We start from the raw sequence: 22,366 nt of genomic DNA, 5'->3' as shown, positions 1-22,366 counted from the left end.
CCCGAATTGACAACTACTGTCCAAAAAGGACAAAATCTGGGGATCGGTAAGTGCACACTAATTACGCTTCCATCTGTGTTCCCATATAGTTCGTGAAAGCATTTCCTACCCAGAATCATTCGCCTTTGATACAAGAAATATGCAAAGAAGTAAACTATTCTATGCTTCTGGAACATAATGTACTCAAACCAGGCGCTTCCGAGGTTTCCGCTTTTTGCCATGCTTTAATGGAAACAATGCTTTTTTGCATTGGATAAAACACACATTTTTGAGGAAATACATCGGATTAAGAGATGCTTCGTCCCGTACGAAAAATTAATTCTAAAGGGACACGAAATGATGCGGAAATTTGGCAAACGTTTCATGAATAATCACAGCGCTTAGAGCGGAACTTTCTCCCTTAAAAAACCTATTGTATGGTCCGCTTTCCCTGTTTGAAGGACTTTACCATCTACCCATTAATTTTAGACCCATTTTTAGGAAAGGACTTTGAACAGAGGAACAGAGATCTATTTATTTGAAATAGTATTGTGGTAAAATCAACTCTGAAAAGGAAATTTTGATGCAATTCCTTAAATAAAGGATGGAATAAAGTACTGTCACATGGTATTTGACTCAAAGAATGGAAGCCATCGCACCTAAGCAATGCAGATAACAACGAAAGCGCTACAATCGGCATACAAACACTTAGACACTCTTCGGTTGAAGAATTCCCAAGGTGATTCCACCACTAAACCAGCTCTTAGTGTTTTGATTTGAAATGTTACAAAACTAGTGTTATCAACAGGTTTTACTTTCTAACAAAATTTTAATATGAGCAAATTTTGGGATCCAAGTAGTATGCCATAAAAGGTAGTAATATACAAAGTTGTGTTGTCTGATTCGGCTTTACTCCGAGGTTCCTTAATCGTCATAAGGGAGGCAGGTATCCCATCTGTGTTTATTCATGGTGACTTCAAGAGCACACAAACAATTGTTTCGTTGTCTTCGCCTGCTGTATTTCCGATTTTTACAATGCTTTGAACAACGTGATTTCAAAAAAATTTCATGGTTAAACGGATTGCATCCATTGCAAGCTAAATCTCTTCTTCATGTACTGCGAAATACTTCCCATCGAACATGTTTCCAACGCAAATATACCCTATAAGACGTGGTGCAGCAGCTACTTTAATGAAGCATTGGAGGTATTTTGTCGGGACTTCTGAGATTTGAGCTTTTTGAGTAAGCCGCATTTACCTCGTAACAGTTCGCCTTTAATAGAGCGTCTGGCACCGGTTCAGTAACTCGAGTCAAGTATCTGACAAAGTGTTCAGTGCCGGAGTGTAATTTCCCGAGGGATTAAAATTGTTTCTACTTATACTTTCAAGTAGAGTACAAACATCTCTAGGAGGCTCCGCATTTCATGATACTAAATAACAGTACAAATTAGACGCCACTGGCTGTTGTAAACTATAAATATACATTTTGACCGGGCGGTGTCACTCATGAGTCGTTGCGTTCTTTCCCCGGCTGCCCATTGCCTGGCATTCACAATTTACCAGAGAACAATTAAAAGGAGTACAAAAATACGGAATACTGGCAAAAAATTAGTTTCAATTAAATCAAAAGTTGCGAGACGTAAAGGTGGTTAGTTTGGGGAATAAAAAACAAATTGGTTTAAATAAACTACTGACTTATATTTAGTTGTCTGCGATTCAAACGCATTAGTTAATTACTCTACGGAAGCGCCTTGGTCGTACTATGAACAGTGGAAACGTGTCTAGAAAGTAGTGCAAATTTACCAACTCAAAAATCTTAATGAATAAAATAAAAAGTAACTTGGAAACTTTGGAACCGAAAAACGCATTGGGTCGCGGGGCAGGGCACGGAAGGATAAAAACATGCTATATCTGGTGTGGAAAAAGGTCATCATTACAAATATTCACTCTTTGTTACTCTCATGTGCGTAATTTGGACCATTTGCCTCAATTTAAGGGCAAACGCTTTAAAGAATTCCAAGCAGAATCCCTCTACATATGCCCTGAATTGCATAGCTCTACCTATGTAACCGGCGTTTAGCTGACAAATTGCTGCAGAGTCTTGGAAACCAAGATACATATTGCTGTTTTCAAGCAATATTGGCGTTTTACCCCCTTAAAAGTGTTCTAAAATTCTCATGTGCAACCAAGCAAACATGGTTGATGGATGAATGGATGTGACACTGCTGAAGCTGTTTAATACCTCACACCAGTGGCTGTATGACTTACAATGTTGTAATGCTTCTTAGTCCACGAAGTTGCTTTAAGCCACTACTTTAGATCTTTGTGCATTGCTTAAAAGAATCTCCTCAAAATTTTACAAATTCCCACGGGTTGCCATGAACCAAAACAATAGCTAGGTTCCCCAACTCTGATTGGCCTACTGGTGTTGGCCAATCACACACCCGCCAATGGCAGCGTACTCAGAGAGGTGTATAACTCAACAACAGTGACCGTAACGTAGTTCGGAGCTGTGTCAGGCGGGCCACAATGAAGCCACCTTTTTTCCCATCGGTGGTGGCTGCATACCTTCACTTTCTACTCTTGCTCCCTCTATCCCTTCCTTCCCTGAGCACCTCCAGTGACAAGCACTTGGTCTTTGCAGGGGCCTGCAACAAGGAGTCGCCCAGCTTTTGTGACCGAATCGTTCGCAACTCGGTGTGCAACAGGGCAAAAAATGAGTGCTTCTGTCGAAAAGGCTTTGTCGCTGTGAAGGAGGGGGATAGTGTCGCATGCAAAACACGTTAGTTATTCTCCAATTTAATTCCTCATTTGAATGGCTCATGAACAGTTGAATAGAGTCAATGTATATTTAATCCTTACCACACCATATATATTAAATGTGTCTCTTTTATTATTTAATGTTACAATACTTGCTTGATCTAAAGGTTTCATAATGACATAATTCTTGTCTATTGTGTGTAAAAATAAATGGGACTAGTAGTCTAATTACCTAAACCTAACTTCAAGCATTTCTACAATGTATTCTCTCATTGAATGCACGTCTAATAAATCATTTTAAACGGATTTTTTGCCACTGACACTAATTGCAAATAAAATAACCTTTTTAAAGTATGATAACTAGGGGGTGCTGGAAATATTAAGCCTTTATTGGGAAAAAGGAAGAAGCCTTGTTGCATGGGCGTCACCCAATTAACAGGATAAACCAGAGAAATCTTTAACCTCAAAGTCTGTGGGAGCAACCAGTCCCATTCACCCTCTACCATGTTGAGAGATCTCTTGCTATAAGTTGATAGCAGGAAAGAAGGAGTGATAAACACTTTCTCTCTCTCTTTCTTTCTCTTTCTCTTTACTTTCTCGGTTAATTTCTTCCCCATATTTGCATTACTGGAAACTGACAGAAACACTCAATGAATTAATTATGCATATTGAGTGTTAATGCCTCGCGAACAGCTTGCTGATGGTGTCTTTTGGAAATAATTTATAACATGAAGTAGCACAAGTAAATCTCGTCAATTCCTCTCTCGCCTCTGCGATAAAAGATCAGAACCTTCCAGGTTAGACAAAATTACACCCTCAATGACTAGTTGAAATACTCGGTATTGTTACTGCGTGAGCGAGGAAGTAAGAATCACAGCTGAAGATGGGTAATGGTCTAATGCTAAAAAGTCCTTATTAGATGTAGCTTTCGCGAAATATGGAATCAGTTGTCTGGTATAAAAATAAGTTAATGTCACAGTTTATAAAAGACTTCCTAAAAATCTACATGCTTTTGTTGCAAATCCAGTGCTCACCGACCTCAAGTGTCGTGTGGATGCGGACTGTGTGCATATAAATCGGAGCAGTTGCCATCCCGGTGCGGGATTCTGCACCTGCCCTGGAAACACCGTCTTCGTACCCCAACTGAACGCCTGCAGTAAGTCATACACCCTCTCTGACACAGCAGAGATCTTCCTGTTTCATTATTTAACCAGCATGGAGGTCCTTACTATGCAATCACATGGATTAGCTTTGACATAATAAAAAACAAAATACACGAACTTTTCTACAGCCTTTGGAAAAGTAATATGAAATTACATTACAATGATAGGAATAAGTGTCGCCGCCACATCACAACCAGAAAGTTTGTCACCGCCCATTCCTTTTTTGAATTCGCAATATTTAAGGGCATTGCGACTGTTTCCAGGGACGAAGCTGTTCGAACGGAAGAGTCTGACATGCGCCTCGTGTCTGCAGGAGGGTGGAAGTTGTTTCGCTTTCGATGAAAGCGACAACTTCCGAACCGAAGGAGCACCGTGAGCACTTTGATCAAGATTTTATTCGACTAATTTATTTTCTCAAGAGGATTTTCAAGCTATAGGTTGTTTATACTTTTTGCGCTCAGGCCGTTCGAGCGATATGGTTGTGTGTGTCCCAACTTGCGAACAAATGCACAATTTCGTGAGCCCTCACGACCTCAGCGGATCTGTGGAGCTCAGTTGGGTGCGAATCCGTTCTTTTGTTACTCTTCTTTTTCTCGGATATGGGCAAAATTAGGAGTTGGATCAGTTGTTTGTAATTATTCCCTAGGAGTTCATATATACCCCTTAGGCAAGATTTTGGGAGAAATCTATTCAGCGCTCCTTTATCTCATGATCCTTACCATTAAATTTGCGCTTCCAATGATACTTCTTCGGATATAAAAATGGATGGATTTAGAGGCTTAAAGCTCAGCTTTGTGCTTATTTAAGGTTAGATAAACATGAACAAAACCAAAGCTGAATATCTTTTCGCAATAAATAGCATTACCATTTTGTCAATAAAATCGTTCTGCATTTTTTATCAGAATTTCCACTGAGAATGAACCAGAGCAAGGTAACTTCCCTTTGCCTCGAAAGAATACTTCTTGTGTCTGAAATAAGTTCTACTTGCCTATTTAGTTGATATTGGGCAGTTGTGCAATGATGAGGATCTACTCTGTCGGTCCCCTGTTGCAACTTGCAGCCTCCTGGAGGAGACTGCCTGGTCGGAGATGAGCTACCACAACGATGCCAACTTCGGCATATGCACCTGCCCAGTAGAGCATACTCCGGTCTTCCAGAAGCTCCTACGCTACTTTGAGTGCTGTAGGTTATCGAATAAGAAGAGACTCTCTTCGCGGAAGTCCCACTCATTGTTCTATATACCTTTGCAGTTCCAAAGTTGAGTTTGCAAGAAAAATCCTGTCATCAGTGTATTAAGAACGGGGGTGAGTGCTACCGACTGACGGAGACAAGAACTGACTGCAAATGTCCCCTGGACCGATCCAACTCTCACACATCTGACATTGCTGACAGCGGTGTTTGCCGGTTCCGACATGGTATACCTTATTATTGTTAGATAATTGCATGGTATAATGGCAAAACGGATGGCTCTCTGGAAACAGATCCATAAAGAACTGAGGAGAATAGAACATTTAGGTATTGTCGGGGAAAGAGCCATAGGCATTGAAATGAAGATCTCACGGATAGGCCCGTAGATCATCATAAAATCAGGAAGTCTTATTAATAAAAGAAGCGCAAATTAGCCTCACCGAAAGGCAAAACTGGTTAAAGTCACATTTGAAGTACAGGCCTTACCGAACCCTTTAGTCAGCTTTAACTTATTGTAATATAGTAGGAGATTCACGAAAGCCTGGGAAACTATTCATGGACGAGTCAGGGAGGGCAGTAAATTAGTTGTCGTACAAAATAGAGACGATCCCCATGGTAGTTATCTGAGCCTTAAAAACGCCAAGATCTTAATAATTAATGACAAGTGAATCTGTAATACCCCAGCCAGATCGGAGTTACTATCTGAGATGGACAGACGTGGAGATTAAATTACTTTACAGAGCTAAGGTAGAACAAGTATAATGACGCTGACGTTTCCTGCCCAAATGACTCAAATTTTTTTCCAACAGGGGTTTCCTTATGTTTCAGAGAAGTTGATAAGGAATTAGTTCACACAATTTATGCATAAATCACGATTTCTTTCACCGCGAATGATTACTTGATGTAATGGAGCAATTAGTTCCTACAAATTTTAAGCCCCATTAGCACATATGAATATTATAAACCCAGATATTGATAAATATGAGTAGGATTCAAACCAAAAATTGTTGTGGCAACATTAAACATTGTACGGAATAAAAATTTCCGGCTGGTTAACTCTATTCATTTTTGGAAGAACCTGACCTGCGGTAGCGAATAAAATAATTGCATCTTAAATCTAGTATTAATGAAATCGTCTTCAAATCATTTTTAAAAAAACCTTATTATTTTTTAAACAGGAAAGGCAGTCGGTGCTACAAGTCAGAAACACCATAATTAGCTTAATGATTATATGCAGAGCCCTAAGACTTCCCTGCGGGCAAAGGAACATGCGATACTCAGGTAGGATGTGTGCTGTCGGCGTGCATTAGGGCTTGGAGCACCAAGGTAGGCTAGGTCGCTCTGCGAAGGCAGAATCACGGACTCCCTAAGTGGCCATATATCAAAATCAAGAGTTAAGTAAACAATTAACGCGTTTCGTATGAATGCTAGACAGATTTAATTAAAGTAATTTGAAATATAGTTAATCATAGTGGTTTTAATTAATAATAGACTTTAAGACATATTACTGAGAGTGAATCCCGATGTAGTCAATTGAACTGCTGAAGCCTTGTTCGCCCTTCAGTTCAGACCGTATGTGAGAATGCTATTTTGCTGGTGTGCTACGTGCCCCACTGGGAAGCACCCTACGAGGAGATGGCAGGCCGAATGGACTCGGGAATGGCAAAAGCGCGTCTCGAGCCCTCCTCCTGGGCCGTTGGCACTGCTGACCCCTCCGCCAGAGCGACGTGCTGTCTCAAGAAGGCGACCCACTTGGAGGAGCGTGACCTCGACTTCTCCAATCCCGCTCCATCCACCGCCACTATTACCGATCTCTGGAGGACCATGTTGCTCAAACTCTCCCTCCGCAGCCCTGCTATCCGAAATGCCACATTCAACACGCCTTACTGCACCCAAATTGATCTCGTCAACGACCCTCCTGCTGGCTGTGGCATCAGGATACACGACATAGGAGTAAGCTCAAATTTTATTTGCTACTATGCGGCATAAAAATCGCTAAGTAGGTAATATTTACCAGCCCCATCCTTAACTTAAAGGAAAAGAAATGTTGAATACACTTGGTCTTTAATCATCTGTCGCGTGGTTACTAAAGGGAACAACTCGTGCTACGGATAACAGCATTATACGGTTCCATGTTAATGGCCACAAAAGAGGTCTCAAATTTTTGTGTAGTGTAGTCGAAACCTTGATTTACTTCCTTTGCCTGATGTCATCCACTGAAGATGTTGCTACTCTGGGCAGGAGAAAGGTTGTCACGAGGTACCCATTTGCTATAATTACTGTTTATTTTAATTCTACCACATCAGAAATTTCAAAATGTACAGTTTACCTACTCTTAAACTTGATTATAAATTTTCTGACTTTATAGATTTAAAACCCCAACATGGTCACTTTAAATTGCGTAACCTACCCATCCAGCTTTATGGTTGTTGGTTCTTCCGCATTTGTGATGAAGTGAATGGAAATAATCAAGGCAAAGTTGTTCTTTTCCAAACTAAGCTAAAATATGTAAAAATCATGATTTTGTTCAGTATTTTAATAGAAGCAATTTTGAACTCTGATAAGGAGGCTTTTAAATATTAGAGAATTTCACGAGAGACTTTAGCAATTAGATTACCGTACCCTTGAGGTGAATGCGACATATTTACGAAAACGAAGCCTCCATGAGGCAAATTTGTCCAAATAAAAAGGTATATGATTGACTCATTCTAGGGTGGAAGAGCGAAATATCAGGGAACAGTTGAGGTTGTGATGGAGGAGTCCCTTCTTAATCCCGCCAGAGAGTTGCGTCTCACCTTTTCATGCATCGATCACAGACTTGCAAGAGAGCGCCGCGAGGAGATTCTGTAAGTTTTCATTAGGATTTGGAGCATGAGAGCATCCCGTTGAAGCAGTCAGTCAAAGTTCATTGAAGGCGGCAATTGAACAAATGCTATTTACTTCAAACAGGTTATCCGATTGTATTGAACCGTTAAATCATTCCTCTGCCCTTCCATCTTCATTCCATAAGGCATAATGGTTCTCAACTAGAAAAAATAAACTATGGACAAGCCGCAAAATGAAACTAGGGGTAACTGGATTGGCATTACGATGGACCCACTTTAAAGCGCGAAAGTGCTTGAACATTTGGATACGCCTCACTCCTATGTGTACATATGTGTTTTGAATTTGTCGTCTCCAAAGTATGAAATTTTTTCCTTTTTTCACTGACCTATAGTCAGCACAGAGAAGTCGACGTCAACGTCAGCATGACGATCGTGAATGAGCATCTGCGGGAGGTGGAGCAGGTGGAGGAGGGCGAAAACATTTCACTGCGATTCAACCTCCTCCCCAGTAATAGCGATGGTGGGTGATTTTACAACAGACATGTATTTCTATCCTCACTCCTTGAAATGCATTCTCCGTTGACCTAAACGGTATATTTGCTTCTCGCTGACTGATAAGGGTGTAATGCGACTAAGAAGAGTAGACAAAGACATTTTATTGAAAAAAGTAAATTTGATGAGAGGTCCTTAAGAGCTTCTTCATCTAATAAAATTATTTACTGCAGAGGCTTAAACTGATTTAGTGAGCAAGCGACGGGCAACTTAAAATTCTCCTTCTTCGTCTGCTTCCGCTGGACACCAGGCAGAAGGCTGAATAGCATGAATTTTGTCCATTGAATCAGCAAAGTTTGCTAATGTCTTTAATATTTGATTCTATTTAGTGCTTAAGGGTTGCACGTTTACTTTAATGCTTTAAACTTTGTCTAGCATTAAATGCACAATTGCAGGTGCAATGAATGCATGTTCAAGTTTATTTCAAATACCAGTGGAAGCTCTTCGCAGAATATCCTTTGACAAGGGGCATACAAAACTCTTTATGCATTTTCACCGCTTTGTTGCATTCATTGTTAATCAGTAGGGCCCACACCATCCCAAATGTCGAATAAATAACAATGCCATCTAGGAATATTAATTAGATCCTTTGTCAGGCTTGTAAAGGAACCCCTATTTCCATTTTGACAAACAATGCCCATTAAAGGCGTCTAAAGTCTTTTACTTCTTACGCAGCCATAAAAGCAGCGATTTGTCACATTTCTTAAAAAAAAACAAATACAAGCACTTAACAGATTCATTTTGTTCCTCCCTTATAATCCAAGGTGCCTGTGTGTAATCTCTTCACAATCGACTCTAGCGCTTCAGTTTGACCTGCTTAGAATAAATTGAGAGCGTACACAACGTTAAGGTAACGTGACTCTGTGAACCATGAAAACATTTGGTTGCCCTTGAAAGCTCCCCCGGCTGTGGACTAGCAGCACCTACAAGCCTATCAGCTCTTCCTTGAACATGGTGACCCAGACAAGCAAAATTTAAGAACATGTTTTGTTGTGTTTAGGAATAAGGCCACCATTACCCCCATTGTGATGTCTTTTTATAATCATGAAATGGTGATAACAAAAACATGTCTTTAAATTGCCCTATCCAACCTTCGGATAAACTGATACAGTCAGGTGAATGATTAAGCGTCATAAATCAGTCATTTTTGACTTATAAAATGAGTGCCTGAGCAGTTGATCGTGTTTAGCTTTCTACTTTAAGGAATAAATTAATATTCCTTAGTTTTTTTCCCTAAACAAAGAATGAAAGCATCATTTGTTGGTCAGTAACTCCTCGTCTAAATGCTGCGCAATGCAATGCAGACTTGCGCTTTTCTACTTCACAATACAGATTGCAGTATTGAATGCAGAGTCTGGGTGACAGGACGAAATTTTCCTTTTAGCAAAAGACTCCATCGCGGTGGAGAGTTGTTTTGCCTCGATGAGCGGCTCGCAGTTTTCTTCCCCCTCCATCTACTCGGGTTTCCCCATTTATGCGGCAGGGTAAGCCGTGCTTCTCCAGATATACGCTGCATGTTATTCAAGTTCAAAAATTATCAAAGGAAGACGATTTTTCTTGCAGGATATGCATGATCCACTTGAATCATAGTCTATGCGTAATGAGTAAGATTACAAATGTCACTAACTATCGCAGCAATTTAAATGGCGTAATTTCTGCCACCGTTACCGTAATTTTTAGCTGATGGTAAACCGTCAAACAGCAAAGTGAGTTTTAAAGCCGTAATTTTCACATTTAATCTTTCAATCAGTCTTAACCCTATATCCTGGGATTCACCATAAAATTGCCTTATTTTAATTTAAACTGGTATTTAAATCAAGTTGCTTCCTTCGCCAAGACTGTCTTGGAGAGTTATGGAAAGCTGCTCGTTTTAGATGCACATCAAATAACAAGGCATATCGGATCCAGTTTGAGCAATCACAACTTTCAGGCCGACAGCTGCAGACACCACTTTTTCAAGTCTTTCGAATTGAGAACTTCAACTCCTTGTTCATCCGGTGCTTCGTCAGGTACTGCCCCCAATTCACCTTGTGCTCTGTGGTAAGTAACCTCCTTTCTAATTCTTCATATGAAAAGTCTGGTATAAATGTCGTGGAATGAATGAGGATTTGCCACTATTTATTCCCATCAAATAGCACAGCCGATTTGAATGAGGCCTATTTACCTTAATTCATGCGTTAGCAATTGATAAAATCTCCTTATAAATAGCCATCTCTTGTTATTTGAAAATCTGAAATCCTCAAGCCTACCTTACTAATAAAATGGAGCATTTCCACTGTAAACTGTCTACCTCGTGCACTTTAATAATGCAGCTGACAGAATTTGTAAGTTGTAAGTCCTTACACCGATAGCTGTTAAACCGACAGTTACTAATGCGAATCACTTAAGTCCAACACGAGCACATTCACTTTAAGCATAATGTTCTTTGGGCCAAGTTGTTGTGACGCTTTTAATTCGCTATTGTCACCATTGAATGGGGAGAATGTCACAGTGAAAGTAAAGCCGAAAAGTATGGATAAACAAAATTCCGAGGAGAGCGGAGCGTTTGAAGCATGAGAATGGGGACCAAATGATTGCGTGCCAAAAAGGAGATAAAGCATCTTCAGTATGTGCGCTTTGAATAGGGCCAAAGGGTATGATTAGAGAACTTACGCCTGATAATTCCATGGAGCGCCCAAAAGTCACCTTGAGAAAGTACAGTCAGCCATAAGTGCTGCATCTCGCTAACTTCCTGAAAGATTTATACATCCAACCACAGAGAGGCGAATTATGCTTCGCAATTCTTACAAGCTAAAGAAGAAACTGTTTTAGTACATATAATAAGCCATTAATACTTTTCGTTTTTAATTCATCCCTCACTTTAGTAGGCATGGAGAAGACCACCCTATTTAACGTGACTTAACAATCTGAATATCTTCCCAGATTTGGAGTAACTTTGTCAACATCCCAAAGGAGTGACAGACTATGAATCTGTGATTTTAGAAATTATATTTGTAATGCATACAATGCGCTCGAGTGAAGTCTATCTAGGTTTACCCGTAACTACAGATACTTTTCTAGAAACCCAAAGTGAAACTTACATGATAAAACCAAGTTGTGTATTTGCTTGAATCGCACACTCATACCTTGGTTTCTTCCATGTACAGATATGTCTTAGTCTGTCAAACGGAAATGATGCTATGATATGGATGTGTAGCTCCCCGAGACCAACCTAAAGGCGAAAGTAGATACAATACTAGGACGGAATATATACTTTCGACGTGCAGATAGGCAGAGGGGCTATCAGCATGGCCCGAAAGTCATACTGTCCAGTAGAAATATAAAAGCTGAACCTTAAGTACCCGTGAAGAGAAAATAAAGACACAAACAAATAATCAAGATACTACGTAGCCTTTTCGTCTTCTGAGCATCGTCCCAAGTTCATTCCATGGTCAACCTCCCCCGTTAATTGTCACAAAGTAGTCAATGCTGTAAGAATTACACCCACGAACCAACCACGGCAATCATCGGAGTTCGTGTGCTAATGGGAAGTTATTTGACTGCAACGTTACTTACCTCTTTCAGCAAACCCATTGGATCTGGAGTTGAGTCCTGTTTGAGAATTGCATCGGAAGAAAGGGGACTGTATAGGCCACCTCGTATGTCCGTGGTCAATATGAGAACACCGACGTAAAAGCCGGATAGTTTATAAAGAGACAGTGTTTAATGTGGTTTCGTGTCTGCTCCTAGTTGCCACTCTGTTTTTACTTGAGAGCAGCCTAGCTATATCTATATGGAATCAATTCGGCTAGTAGAGAGGTGGAGAAGGTACCGAGTATCCACCTAGTTGGCATCTTCATCTAAATACTGTGGACAGGTACATAACAAACTTGTTCGGATGCTTCACGGCTAGTGTCGCTTTAGTTGTTTTTGGTATCCCTGTAGGACATGGGACTAAAGTAGATGCCGAAGTCAGACTCCATTTTCAACCCTTCTGTTGAGGGTCGTCGCAAGCTCTCCCATCCGCAACATACGCCCGTCGTCCTTCATGCTAAGGTTTGGCGCTCTGTAGCTGCCCTTTAGGATCGGATCCACTTGCAGCTGCCACCAATGTAACGCCCCGAGTTTTTTTCTGGGAAAAAAAGAAATCACAATACTAAGATAGGAAATGTAATCCCAACGTACAGAAGGGCTAAGGCTAATGGCATGGCCTAGGGGACCCAAAGTTCCCATAAATATGATTACTATCTATTACCGGTTCTATTCGCATCTCAATTATTCACATTGGTCGGTGATCAGTGGGCTTGATACGGTTGCTTATTTTGTAACTACTGTAGTCCCAACTCTGTCCATTTGTTATTCTGCGACAAGTCAGAACCAGGGAAAGTAGGGTGTTTCTCTCACCAATTTACGCATGAAAGTGTCCACCTCCAATTCACCGTTAAGATGGCGCGAGTGCCACACCTGACTTGTCTGAGCGCTGAGCCCCATCACTAGCCAGCAAAAGTAAAACTGTCTATTTTTTCTAAAGGCAATTTTTCGAAAAGTCGCATTATTTATCACATTGCTGGCATCATAAATAAAACTTGAATGTACTTCCAAACTGTTATAATAATTATTATTTTGGGGAGTCTCAGAAACTTTTCTTGCAGATTTTCCATGCTTACAAATGTTGTTTTTCATCTAATTCTCTCTAGATGGTTATCTGCATAAGCATCAAATCTTGCGTCCATAACAGGTTTAGATCTCACCTATCACAGGCTGCTCTTTGCTTTTCCAAGCTAGACAAAAGAACTCCTAATTGCTTGCTTGCACCTAAACTGCGCGTTTTTCTTCTGTTGAACAATAACCCAAATTTTGATGCGTCGGAGAAAAAATTTTTCAAGATGTCTTTGTAAAAGGGCGCCTGTGTCACTGCTTGTCTCTACTTCGTCTAACAAGGTGGTGTGTACACACGAATCACCTTTTCTCGGCAAAATCAACGAGTGAACAGGCGAGAGAACAAAAGGGGACAAGGCCCGAAAGGACATGTAGGAAAAAGCGAAAGATAGAGAATAAGGTGACACCTAAAACATATACCCCCAGATAGATGTGTCGCCGCATCTACCCTCCTTCAAATGTCACTTCACTAGGAAGTTCTTTAGGGCTTAGTACTTCTTACATGAGGCAATAACATGAAATTCACCAGCTCACCAACAGGTATACGCGACCTATTAGAATCAAACTGTTTTCTTCCTATGTCATTCCACATATTTCCTTAGAAAAAGTAGGTAATTTCTTACCCAAAATATGTGTTTTAATATTCGATTTGTATTAGCCTTCGACTTATTAACTAATATTTCATGTTATTTTAGCATACATGACCCCGTACCTTTTGAGACACCCGTCATTCACTTTCAGGAGAATCTGGACTGTGCCAATCCGGCAGAGGCCTACAGCGGAAGTAAGCGGTGGGGCGTCAAGTATCGCCTCTTCGACCGTTGGGTGCATCTCAACATTGTCCCCTCGCAAAAAAGTTAGTTACACATTTCGTACTTGTTTAAGTCTTTGTTTACTTCAAAATTAACCAAGCCTTTTTGTCATTTAATCTCTTGGTTTTATGAAGGAAAAATTTGAGCATCGAAATAAACCTAAGTCATAGAAGACCTCCACCATTTTTTTAGGAAGCACTTCAGCATACATTTTGACTTTATCAACCCCTTTCAATAATCAACAAGTAGCTAGTTTAATTGAGATTAGGCAATATAGCATAAGTATAAAAAAGACGGAGCCATTTTTATTTCCTGAAAGCAGTTACGTTGTGTTGTTAGGTGAAGCAATAAGGTCGCATACTGTAAGCTGCTCTATCATTAAAAATTTTGTACAAGACACAGAATTATTTACTAAGCGATTGTATTGTCAAGAGAGAATTCGATCAGCAACCACTAAGTGAAAATTCAACATTATGCACGAATACTTACTTAAGGAGGAATATGCTAAATTCTATAACGTCTTTTATTTGTACTATCGTTAACGTGGGGAAAAAGCCAGAGTGATTTAGCCAACATTCAGTGTTGCCTTTTATCACTCTTCCCAAAGAGTGCAGTCAGAGTAAAAAAATCAGAAATACGTGCAGGAGGTTTGACTAAGGAATCTATTTTTGCTGTTATGCGTCATTCTCTAAGGTAAAGATTTGTTGTTAAACGTCGCAAGATAATATTGTTCTAAATTCAATCCTAAAAGCATAAATTTACAGTCTTTGTGATTTCCTGTAGTCATACATTTAACCAAATCATGATTCGTGCATTAAAGTGCTTTCCAAACAAGTGACTGAATTTAGACAAGAAAATAATAGGTATTAGGATAGATAGATTAATGCTCTATCACAGAGCATTTTAAATCTTGAGCTTCACTTGATTTATAAAATAAGCTGTGTACATGCACGGCACGACATCCACCTTAATGCTAAACGAGTTGGAAGTGTGCTCTAATTACGTTAACTTGAGGGTGGAGGTTATGAAAGATACATGCAAAGAATGTTGACTGCCTAACTGCTTTTGACAGAATCATTGCTACTAGCAGGGCTGGTGGTGGGGCGAGGCAATGCGAATCCGAAGCTGAAAGCGCAAGGGGAGGAGAGGGTTGTCGCGGATGGAGGGGGTCCCTGCAGGTACGCCGTATGTCTCACGCAGACTCAACTCATCACCGTCTCCGTCATCACCACTGTCATCATCGTCGTGGTGCTCGCCATCTCACTTATCGCTCTCAGGCGCCAAAACCAATTTAGACGCAGTGAAATACGGGCCGCGAAAAAGGTTTGCTACTTGTATTTGACCTACTAGGGCTCGGTGATAAAGAGAAATCAACTTTTATAATGGAAAACTAGTCGATTTTACTCTTTATTACGCCACCATTAAGTACCTTCAAGACAAAAAGTGCGTTTAATGAGATACTTTTATAATTAGAAGGGACATACGCATTAAAACAATCCCCAGTCCAAGGTGCTATGGACTAATATGAAATAACAACATTTGATTAAGTATTTCTTTGAGAAAATCCCAACCCTTGCGCTCAGTTTTTAATCAGTAAGTGCCAACCCTCATGGACAGGGCGATGCCATTCCGGTTTTCTACCCCCTCAGATTTATGAACGCTTAATATAATTTCCCTGGGACATTTTAAAATTTACTTGAATGCATTTTTAGCGATAAAGGAAAAAGACAGCTTTTACCCACCTTTACTTCCGGTTGACAAAAGTGCTGTAATTCTGCGAACACTGCTTCTGCCATAAAATGGCATTTAGCCCTCAAATGCAGTTGGTATTCCCTAGCCGTGCTGCTTGGTTTTACTGACAATTCCCTGATGCTGGAATCAAATTCGTTGAAATGCCTTTCTACATCGAGAAGTTGTGGGTACACGGATATGGAATGCTCCACATGAACCTGCTATCATCCACACCAAATGGTAAAATAGCGAAAGGCCCTATTTCAAGCATTTTTTTCAAAAATCCAAATCCGAATATTCACACTGTATTAATTTTACACCTATTGGCTTTGTGGTAGGGTAGTTAGACAATTCACACATAATATTCATTACTCCCCTGCCAAATTACTGAGCAAATAGACTAGATCATATATAACTTCGGAGTTGGGCAAAACTTTCACGCTTGATTAACTCACCTAGCAATTGAAAACAAAAGAAATTCATTGAATTTAAACGCCCCTATGATTGAGGAAAGTGACTCGCTTTTACCAAGGCGATATTGATATCGTAATTCAAACATCTAGTTGAGTTAATTTCCGCATACTCTTTCCTCCTAAGCCGAATTGCACCACCTACGAGTACGTCAACTGGTCAGTACCAGTGACCAGTCGAGAATGGAGCAATCAGACCTCGATATTTCAGCCTCTAGTGCTGACCGATTCTACGATCCAGGGCAACCCTATGGCTTCCATTGCCCCCAGTGTCTACTCCAACCCCCAGGCGCGGAACACCGCATTCATCCGCAGTCCTAACAACGCAATCAACCTATTTCATACTGCATCAGCAGTGGAAACTGAGGCTAAGTGTCGCAGTTTCTCCGAAAAGAGACGCACGTCTACCTCCGAGGCCGGGGCGTGGACCGTCTCTTGCCCCACCGCCGATGGCGTAGCAGGCAAGAAGACCTTTACCAGTGCTCTCAACGAGAATGGACCCTTTGAGTTGCAGCCTGTTGAGCTCTACGGAACAGAGACGAAGGGCTCCATGGGTCTCTACGCTCCTTTTCTGTGCATTCGGGAGACAAGTACCATAAAAAATGACACACGCAGCACCGACTGTTTTGTGGTGGCTAATAACAATAGCGGTGTTCAGGAAAGCGACCCCTCTACGAAGACACAGTTTATTCTACAAAAGGCGTCATCTAGTAGCTCACAAACCGCACCAACACAGTCGGCGACGCTTCAGCGTATGTACATTAGGCCTAACATCGGTCGAACTGAGATCGACACAACTGCGATCAAACATTTTTCTTCCATGAAATTCCTTACCCGATCTGAAGATGAGGTCAATGAGCGCGAGGTCTCGCTTTCCCCGAATAATATCCTAAATGATGAACAAAATGTCTGACACCCAAAGCACCTTGCTCGGTTCACACTTGTACATACACATATATGCAAACACTCTATCTTCCTTTGATCTCTAACGGAAATAATTCCCACCCATTTACCTCCTTCCTTTTAACAGCGAATATTTACAGGAATGACATGATTAAATTTTGTTAATCCATAGCATAGGAAAACTCTCAGATTCTAATAATCCCAGCAAGTCAAGGTAAAATTTTAGTTTGTTTTGTAGAGAAAATGATCTTTTTGATTGAATTAAACTGAATTACCAGATAGCCTACCAATAATTTTGCTACACCACTGAATTTTAAGCTTGTAAAAGTGTTGAGGGTTGCTAGCTTAATCGAGTCTCTGGGTGATAAAACTAAAAAAATTTAAAATCAAGGGCGTGGCTACCTGTTGGTTACACATCACTAGGACGGGCCATCACCCTGCCTATGGCGCGTTTTTAGTCATATCCTTCACTTCACTCTAAATACGTGCATTCAAAATTTTGTCAAGCAAAACTTGCAATTGTGGGGAGGTTTCTGGAAATGGAAATGATGAGGAGGGAAATCATGTGACTCAATATTTTAAATGTTTTGGGGAGCACATTTCGACTCTACCTTTCGGCACCCAGCCCGTAGGTATCTAACCAAAAAAGCATGTTTTAGACTCAATAATTTTTACTTCAAAGTCATTGCGGAAAATGGAATTGGAGTTGCATCTCAACTGTAGGGAAGCCATTATGTAGTCGGTGTGTAGGCCAACTCCATTTCCACGTCGCTGATGCTGTTGCTGCCACCACTGATTTTGCTTGCATCGCTTCCCCTTAAACGCCTTCCTGGCAAAACGGAAGCAACAACAGCATCGAGCACTGAAATTTACGGCTTTTATTTTAAATGTAGTTGCTTCTAGATTTTCACGATTTAGATTGCCATTCCAGAGTTAGTCGGAGAAAAATGTGCAGAGCTGTTTAATGTTTTGAAGAGTGGATAATAAATCGGGTTTTTACGAATTTCGTAGTTTTGGGAGTTAAAAGGAACGTAGTTGGTTTTTCAGTGTAATTTTTGGATTTAGATGACATTGGCAACAACTATTCAAACCTACCAAATACAATGAAGAATTCTTGTGTCACATCTCATAGGTAGCTCCAGATTACCATAGGAAGACAATATTCAGGGACTGGGAATAGGTAGAGTTACACATCCGTTTCCCCCTTTTACTTACCGAACAGACGAAACAATGCTCACCTCGAGGTCAACCTGTTCAACAAAATTTTGATACAATCCTAGTTCCAAAGGTAAGGACAGCTTCGCAAGGAGGAAAGTAGTTCCAAAACCCGAAATACATTCTTAAATAAAAAAGGCCGAGCAGTCATTCTTCTGCCTAGCCCATATTCTGGTCAAAAACTCAACGTAAGAGAAATACATTCATTATTAATTTATACAGAAAATCACAATGTCATCATCCGAAAAAGATGGAAAGAAACCATTACCACGAATGGGAAAGTTCACTTGCATTAAAAGTTTCTGATAAATGGAACTGACACGTTTCCATTGACAATCATTTGGGTCAAGTGTCGGGACTTTAATGCCAAGTCGTTATGCCCTAGGAATGCAATGAAAAATGCACGTGGGTGGCAATGCATGCAGAAACATTGTTACATTCTCGACAATTGATGGAAGCCACCCATTTGATAGTTGCCCACTGGCAAACAAAGTTGAATAACCTCACCGGCATTGCCACCCTAGGATTCGACCATTTTGACCGAAATAGATTTTGGTTTGCAGCATACAGAGAAGCATGCACAATGACAGATTTCGGTTTCGAAAGAGACAATTGACTCAAGCGAACTGTGTGCCTTATTTCAAAAGATCGTCCCAGTACTTATTGGATTCCTCTCGGACAGAGACAAACTCTTACCACTGCAATGATGATAGCAATCGTAATGTCGAAAACTTGTGACGGTCTCTGTGTGCGTTCCCTGACATAATCCCTTGAGTACGGCTAAGATGAATACAGACTGACCGCTAATGACATTGCCTTCCTGCAAGAGAGTGAAGCCGCTCAAATCGACGTTTGAGGGCTCAAACATCGCCTCTCGATAGCTCGGATGTGCCACTTTATCATGAAGGTTTTGGTCTATACGGAATACAATAAGAACCGCTGGAATTAACGTATTTTTGCCACCAGTTAAGTGGTGTGAAAGTCGCAAAAAGTTCCACTCATGCGTTGTGAAAGATATAGAGATTGCACATCCAAATTGTGGCTGATCTCCAATAGTTTAATATTTGCTGAATTTCGATTGGTTACGAAACGCTAAATTTCTAAAGGCTTTTGATAAAATGGCCGATTTCTATGAAACTGAGTTGGCCTCATACTACGCAAGTCTGTCGTTTATTTAAACTACTGACATCCATTTTCTTTTATTTCTCAACTACTTCAACTTCCTGTCGAGGTGGCCTATTGTGAATTAAGGGCTGTAGCCACTTAATAACGTTTGTATCGTGAAAAGGATCCTGTAAAATAAAAAGGAATAACCAATTATGCTAATTACGAAGCCGCCAAATAGGAGAAAACAACCCCATCGAGACCGTAGATTAAGATACCTTATAAGTATTAAGCTTTTCTAATAAGAGTATTCGCACTCAACAACCGCAGTGTTCAAAATACTTTGAAAGGTCAGGACAGTGTGAAGATAGCTTTAAAGTACTAAACGGTTTGACAGAACACGTGTGGATTTTGATTTCCATTGCCCCATCCAACAGCACACAGCCTTCCAGGGATTCAGCATTGCCCTAGTTGTTTCATACCGAAAAGCAGTAGCTTATTTTCTCCCTCTCCGCCCCAGGACTTTCGGAATTGTTCATGATTTGGGCGTTCAAACGCATCCTTTGAACCGTTTAAAAGGGTGGAGTCAGAGCGGATGGCCGTGTCACGTAATCGGTTTTATCGCTAGCTTAATCTCGGAGTTGGTGGTTTTACTTTACAAAGGTTTCCTTTGAAGCAGGCGTTCAGAACCACCTAAATAGTGGGTTAACAAACAGCCTGGCTGTAGTAGAACTGTCGTTTTGTGCCTGGCACAGTGTAATACGAAATTAAAGTGTGTGGAATTTTTCGCCTTTAAATGCCAAACTTATTACCCATATGGCGCCGACTAAGCATGTATCACATCGGATGTGGTCTTCTCAACTGAGATAAACGAGTCCTCGGAATATTTTCAAAAAACTTTTATTTTGCATTCAGCCTGATGATGCATAAACGGCTTCGTACAATTACCAGTGAATCCAACTACTGTGATGAAATAAAGTATGCCCCTTTCAATGAGCTTTTCTGCCATTAGTTCCCAAACAAGTCGATATTCTGGTCTCAGGAGCGACCCAAAAACTCCGATCTAGCAATTTATGGACTCCTAAGGTACCCCATCACAGTTTGAGTTACTTGTTTTATTGGCGTATGTTAGTTTAAGGCGAAGGGATCTTCCGAAGCCAAAACTATTAGAATTCCTGGTGTCATAAGATTGCCCACCTTTTGCTCACACACCGTATACAGAAAGGAGTGAAGTGCTGCATGTGAAGAATTGCAACCTCTCGTCATAATAAAACATTACTTCACAACTTCTAAAATGTAATAACTACAAGCTCATGCAGCTATGCAGGAGTGATACGCGGTTGTCTAAAAAGATTATATTGTCAGTTTCAGAAACTACGACTTTTAATGTTTTGTTTTGAGTTTGCGTACACCTCGACATCCGACAATGAATATGTCTTCACCATAAAATAGTCCTACCACGCCTGATGGAGTTTCTTTGTGAAGAAAGCCGCCCACTTTATTTAAATTGAGACGCAATTTACTCCATGAAAGCGTATCTCGAGAAATTGCACTTGCTATCGGTAATCCTTCATCCGTGTAAAGTTATTAACCTTGAAAGGGAATTCGATCCTTGAAATGTATCTTCTTTCAATTTTTATCGGTTGGTACATCTTTCCTAAATCCAAAAACACCATACCTCAAATGGCTTGAGATTGCAATTTTCGCGTTCACTGAAAGCATTAATTTTGGTCGCCAATGTTAGACGACAGAAGTGATTAAACAAAACTTTGATCTGAGCAACTCCTAGTAAAAAATCGAAATGAACTGCCATTTCATCCATGACGTGACAGGAAACGTTTGTAAAAAATAGAATCCAGTTAAACGATCACTCTTTGACAAATTTGAGTTGTTTTTTGGAAAGAGGCCAACACCCCTCTTATTTTAGGGATACTTTAAGAAGCTGACTGCAGCTTTCCTCGCTAACTCGGTCGTGTCGGAAGCGTAAATGGTGGCCACCCATTCTTTGCCCATGATAGACATTCTCTAACCCACCCTGTCCCGCCTCGCCTCGCCCCGCCTCCACCTTCCACCAGGATGTGTGTGTGCGCAACCAGTGATTACAGATCCTTTCGAGCCGCGTTGTGATTGTCAAATCGGCAAGTGGACAAGCCAGGTCTGAGAGCAATTGCAAAGCTCATTTCATGCTCAGTTGGGAGGCCTCTAAAAGCTCTCTGCTAAGCGGACGTTTATGCTCATAAAAGATGGTCTTGGATTCTTGAGGCAAACAAAGCTCGTGTCGTGGACTCCCATGGTACTGTGCCGTAAGCACAATAATAAAAAAAATATTTGCAACTGCAGAAAATCTACTTCTCCATACAAAACCAAGGTGATCTTGGATAGAGCTGAAGGGAAGTATGGAGGCTTCAGGGAAATATTATTTTATCTCTATAGGAAAAATGACATTCGGAATGACTGTCTTTATTCTGAAAGTTATGAAGAAGAACAGGCTAATAGATTTACTCGGATGCTTAAAGCATTGCAGGAATGAGTGTAGTAAATCTAGCATCGTGGGTGAGTGAAGCACACTCAAGGAAAATGCTCGACATTTTGAGTGACATTTGCATTGAAGTCCACCATTTACTTGGTAGTAAATGAAGAGGAACCCAAGTATTACTAGTTACCCAAAAACCCTTCATTTATAATTTGTTCAACACCCTTCATAATATTCCATCTTACTCTGTTAGGAATTTTTAGTAGTATTTTGCATTCATTAGCCTTTATCAGAAGCTAGACAATGGACATTTTTACGGGTAAGAAGACACGGTAATGCTTGAGATTAAGTTTATGAACACTTTATCAGCGCAATAAATTAGACTGGATGGAGGAATAGCAGTGACAAATGTGTGCCCACCGAGACATTAGACGGCCTGTGGAGAGACTCAAATGCATAAGGTAGCTTCAGTATTTGCCGTCACGCAAAACTACGATGTCAGCATAAAATTGCATGCATCATTTCAGCATTAATGCCCACGTATAAGACTCCGA

General features: G+C 40.6%; 1 protein-coding gene across 1 annotated transcript; it reads left to right on the top strand. All coding sequences in view use genetic code 11, as the record gives it.

Moving 5' to 3' along the window:
* Positions 1-2,507: 2,507 nt before the first annotated feature.
* On the top strand, positions 2,508-17,030 carry EGR_02354 (hypothetical protein; the record flags this gene model as incomplete). The annotated part of the gene is made up of 13 exons (XM_024491603.1): positions 2,508-2,760; positions 3,766-3,894; positions 4,165-4,273; positions 4,363-4,460; positions 4,898-5,083; positions 5,152-5,316; positions 6,654-7,042; positions 7,802-7,935; positions 8,307-8,434; positions 9,851-9,950; positions 13,800-13,960; positions 14,989-15,239; positions 16,245-17,030. 13 exons carry the CDS (start codon positions 2,508-2,510, stop codon positions 17,028-17,030), a joined length of 2,889 nt encoding a protein of 962 aa, XP_024354109.1.
* Between the last annotated feature and the right edge of the window lie 5,336 nt (positions 17,031-22,366).

The sequence above is a fragment of the Echinococcus granulosus genome (genome assembly GCF_000524195.1).
Source record: "Echinococcus granulosus chromosome Unknown EG_S00010, whole genome shotgun sequence".
Lineage (NCBI taxonomy): Eukaryota > Metazoa > Platyhelminthes > Cestoda > Cyclophyllidea > Taeniidae > Echinococcus > Echinococcus granulosus.
The sequence above is the reverse complement of the archived record's forward strand: the minus strand, read 5'-3'. Positions and strand labels throughout refer to the sequence as shown.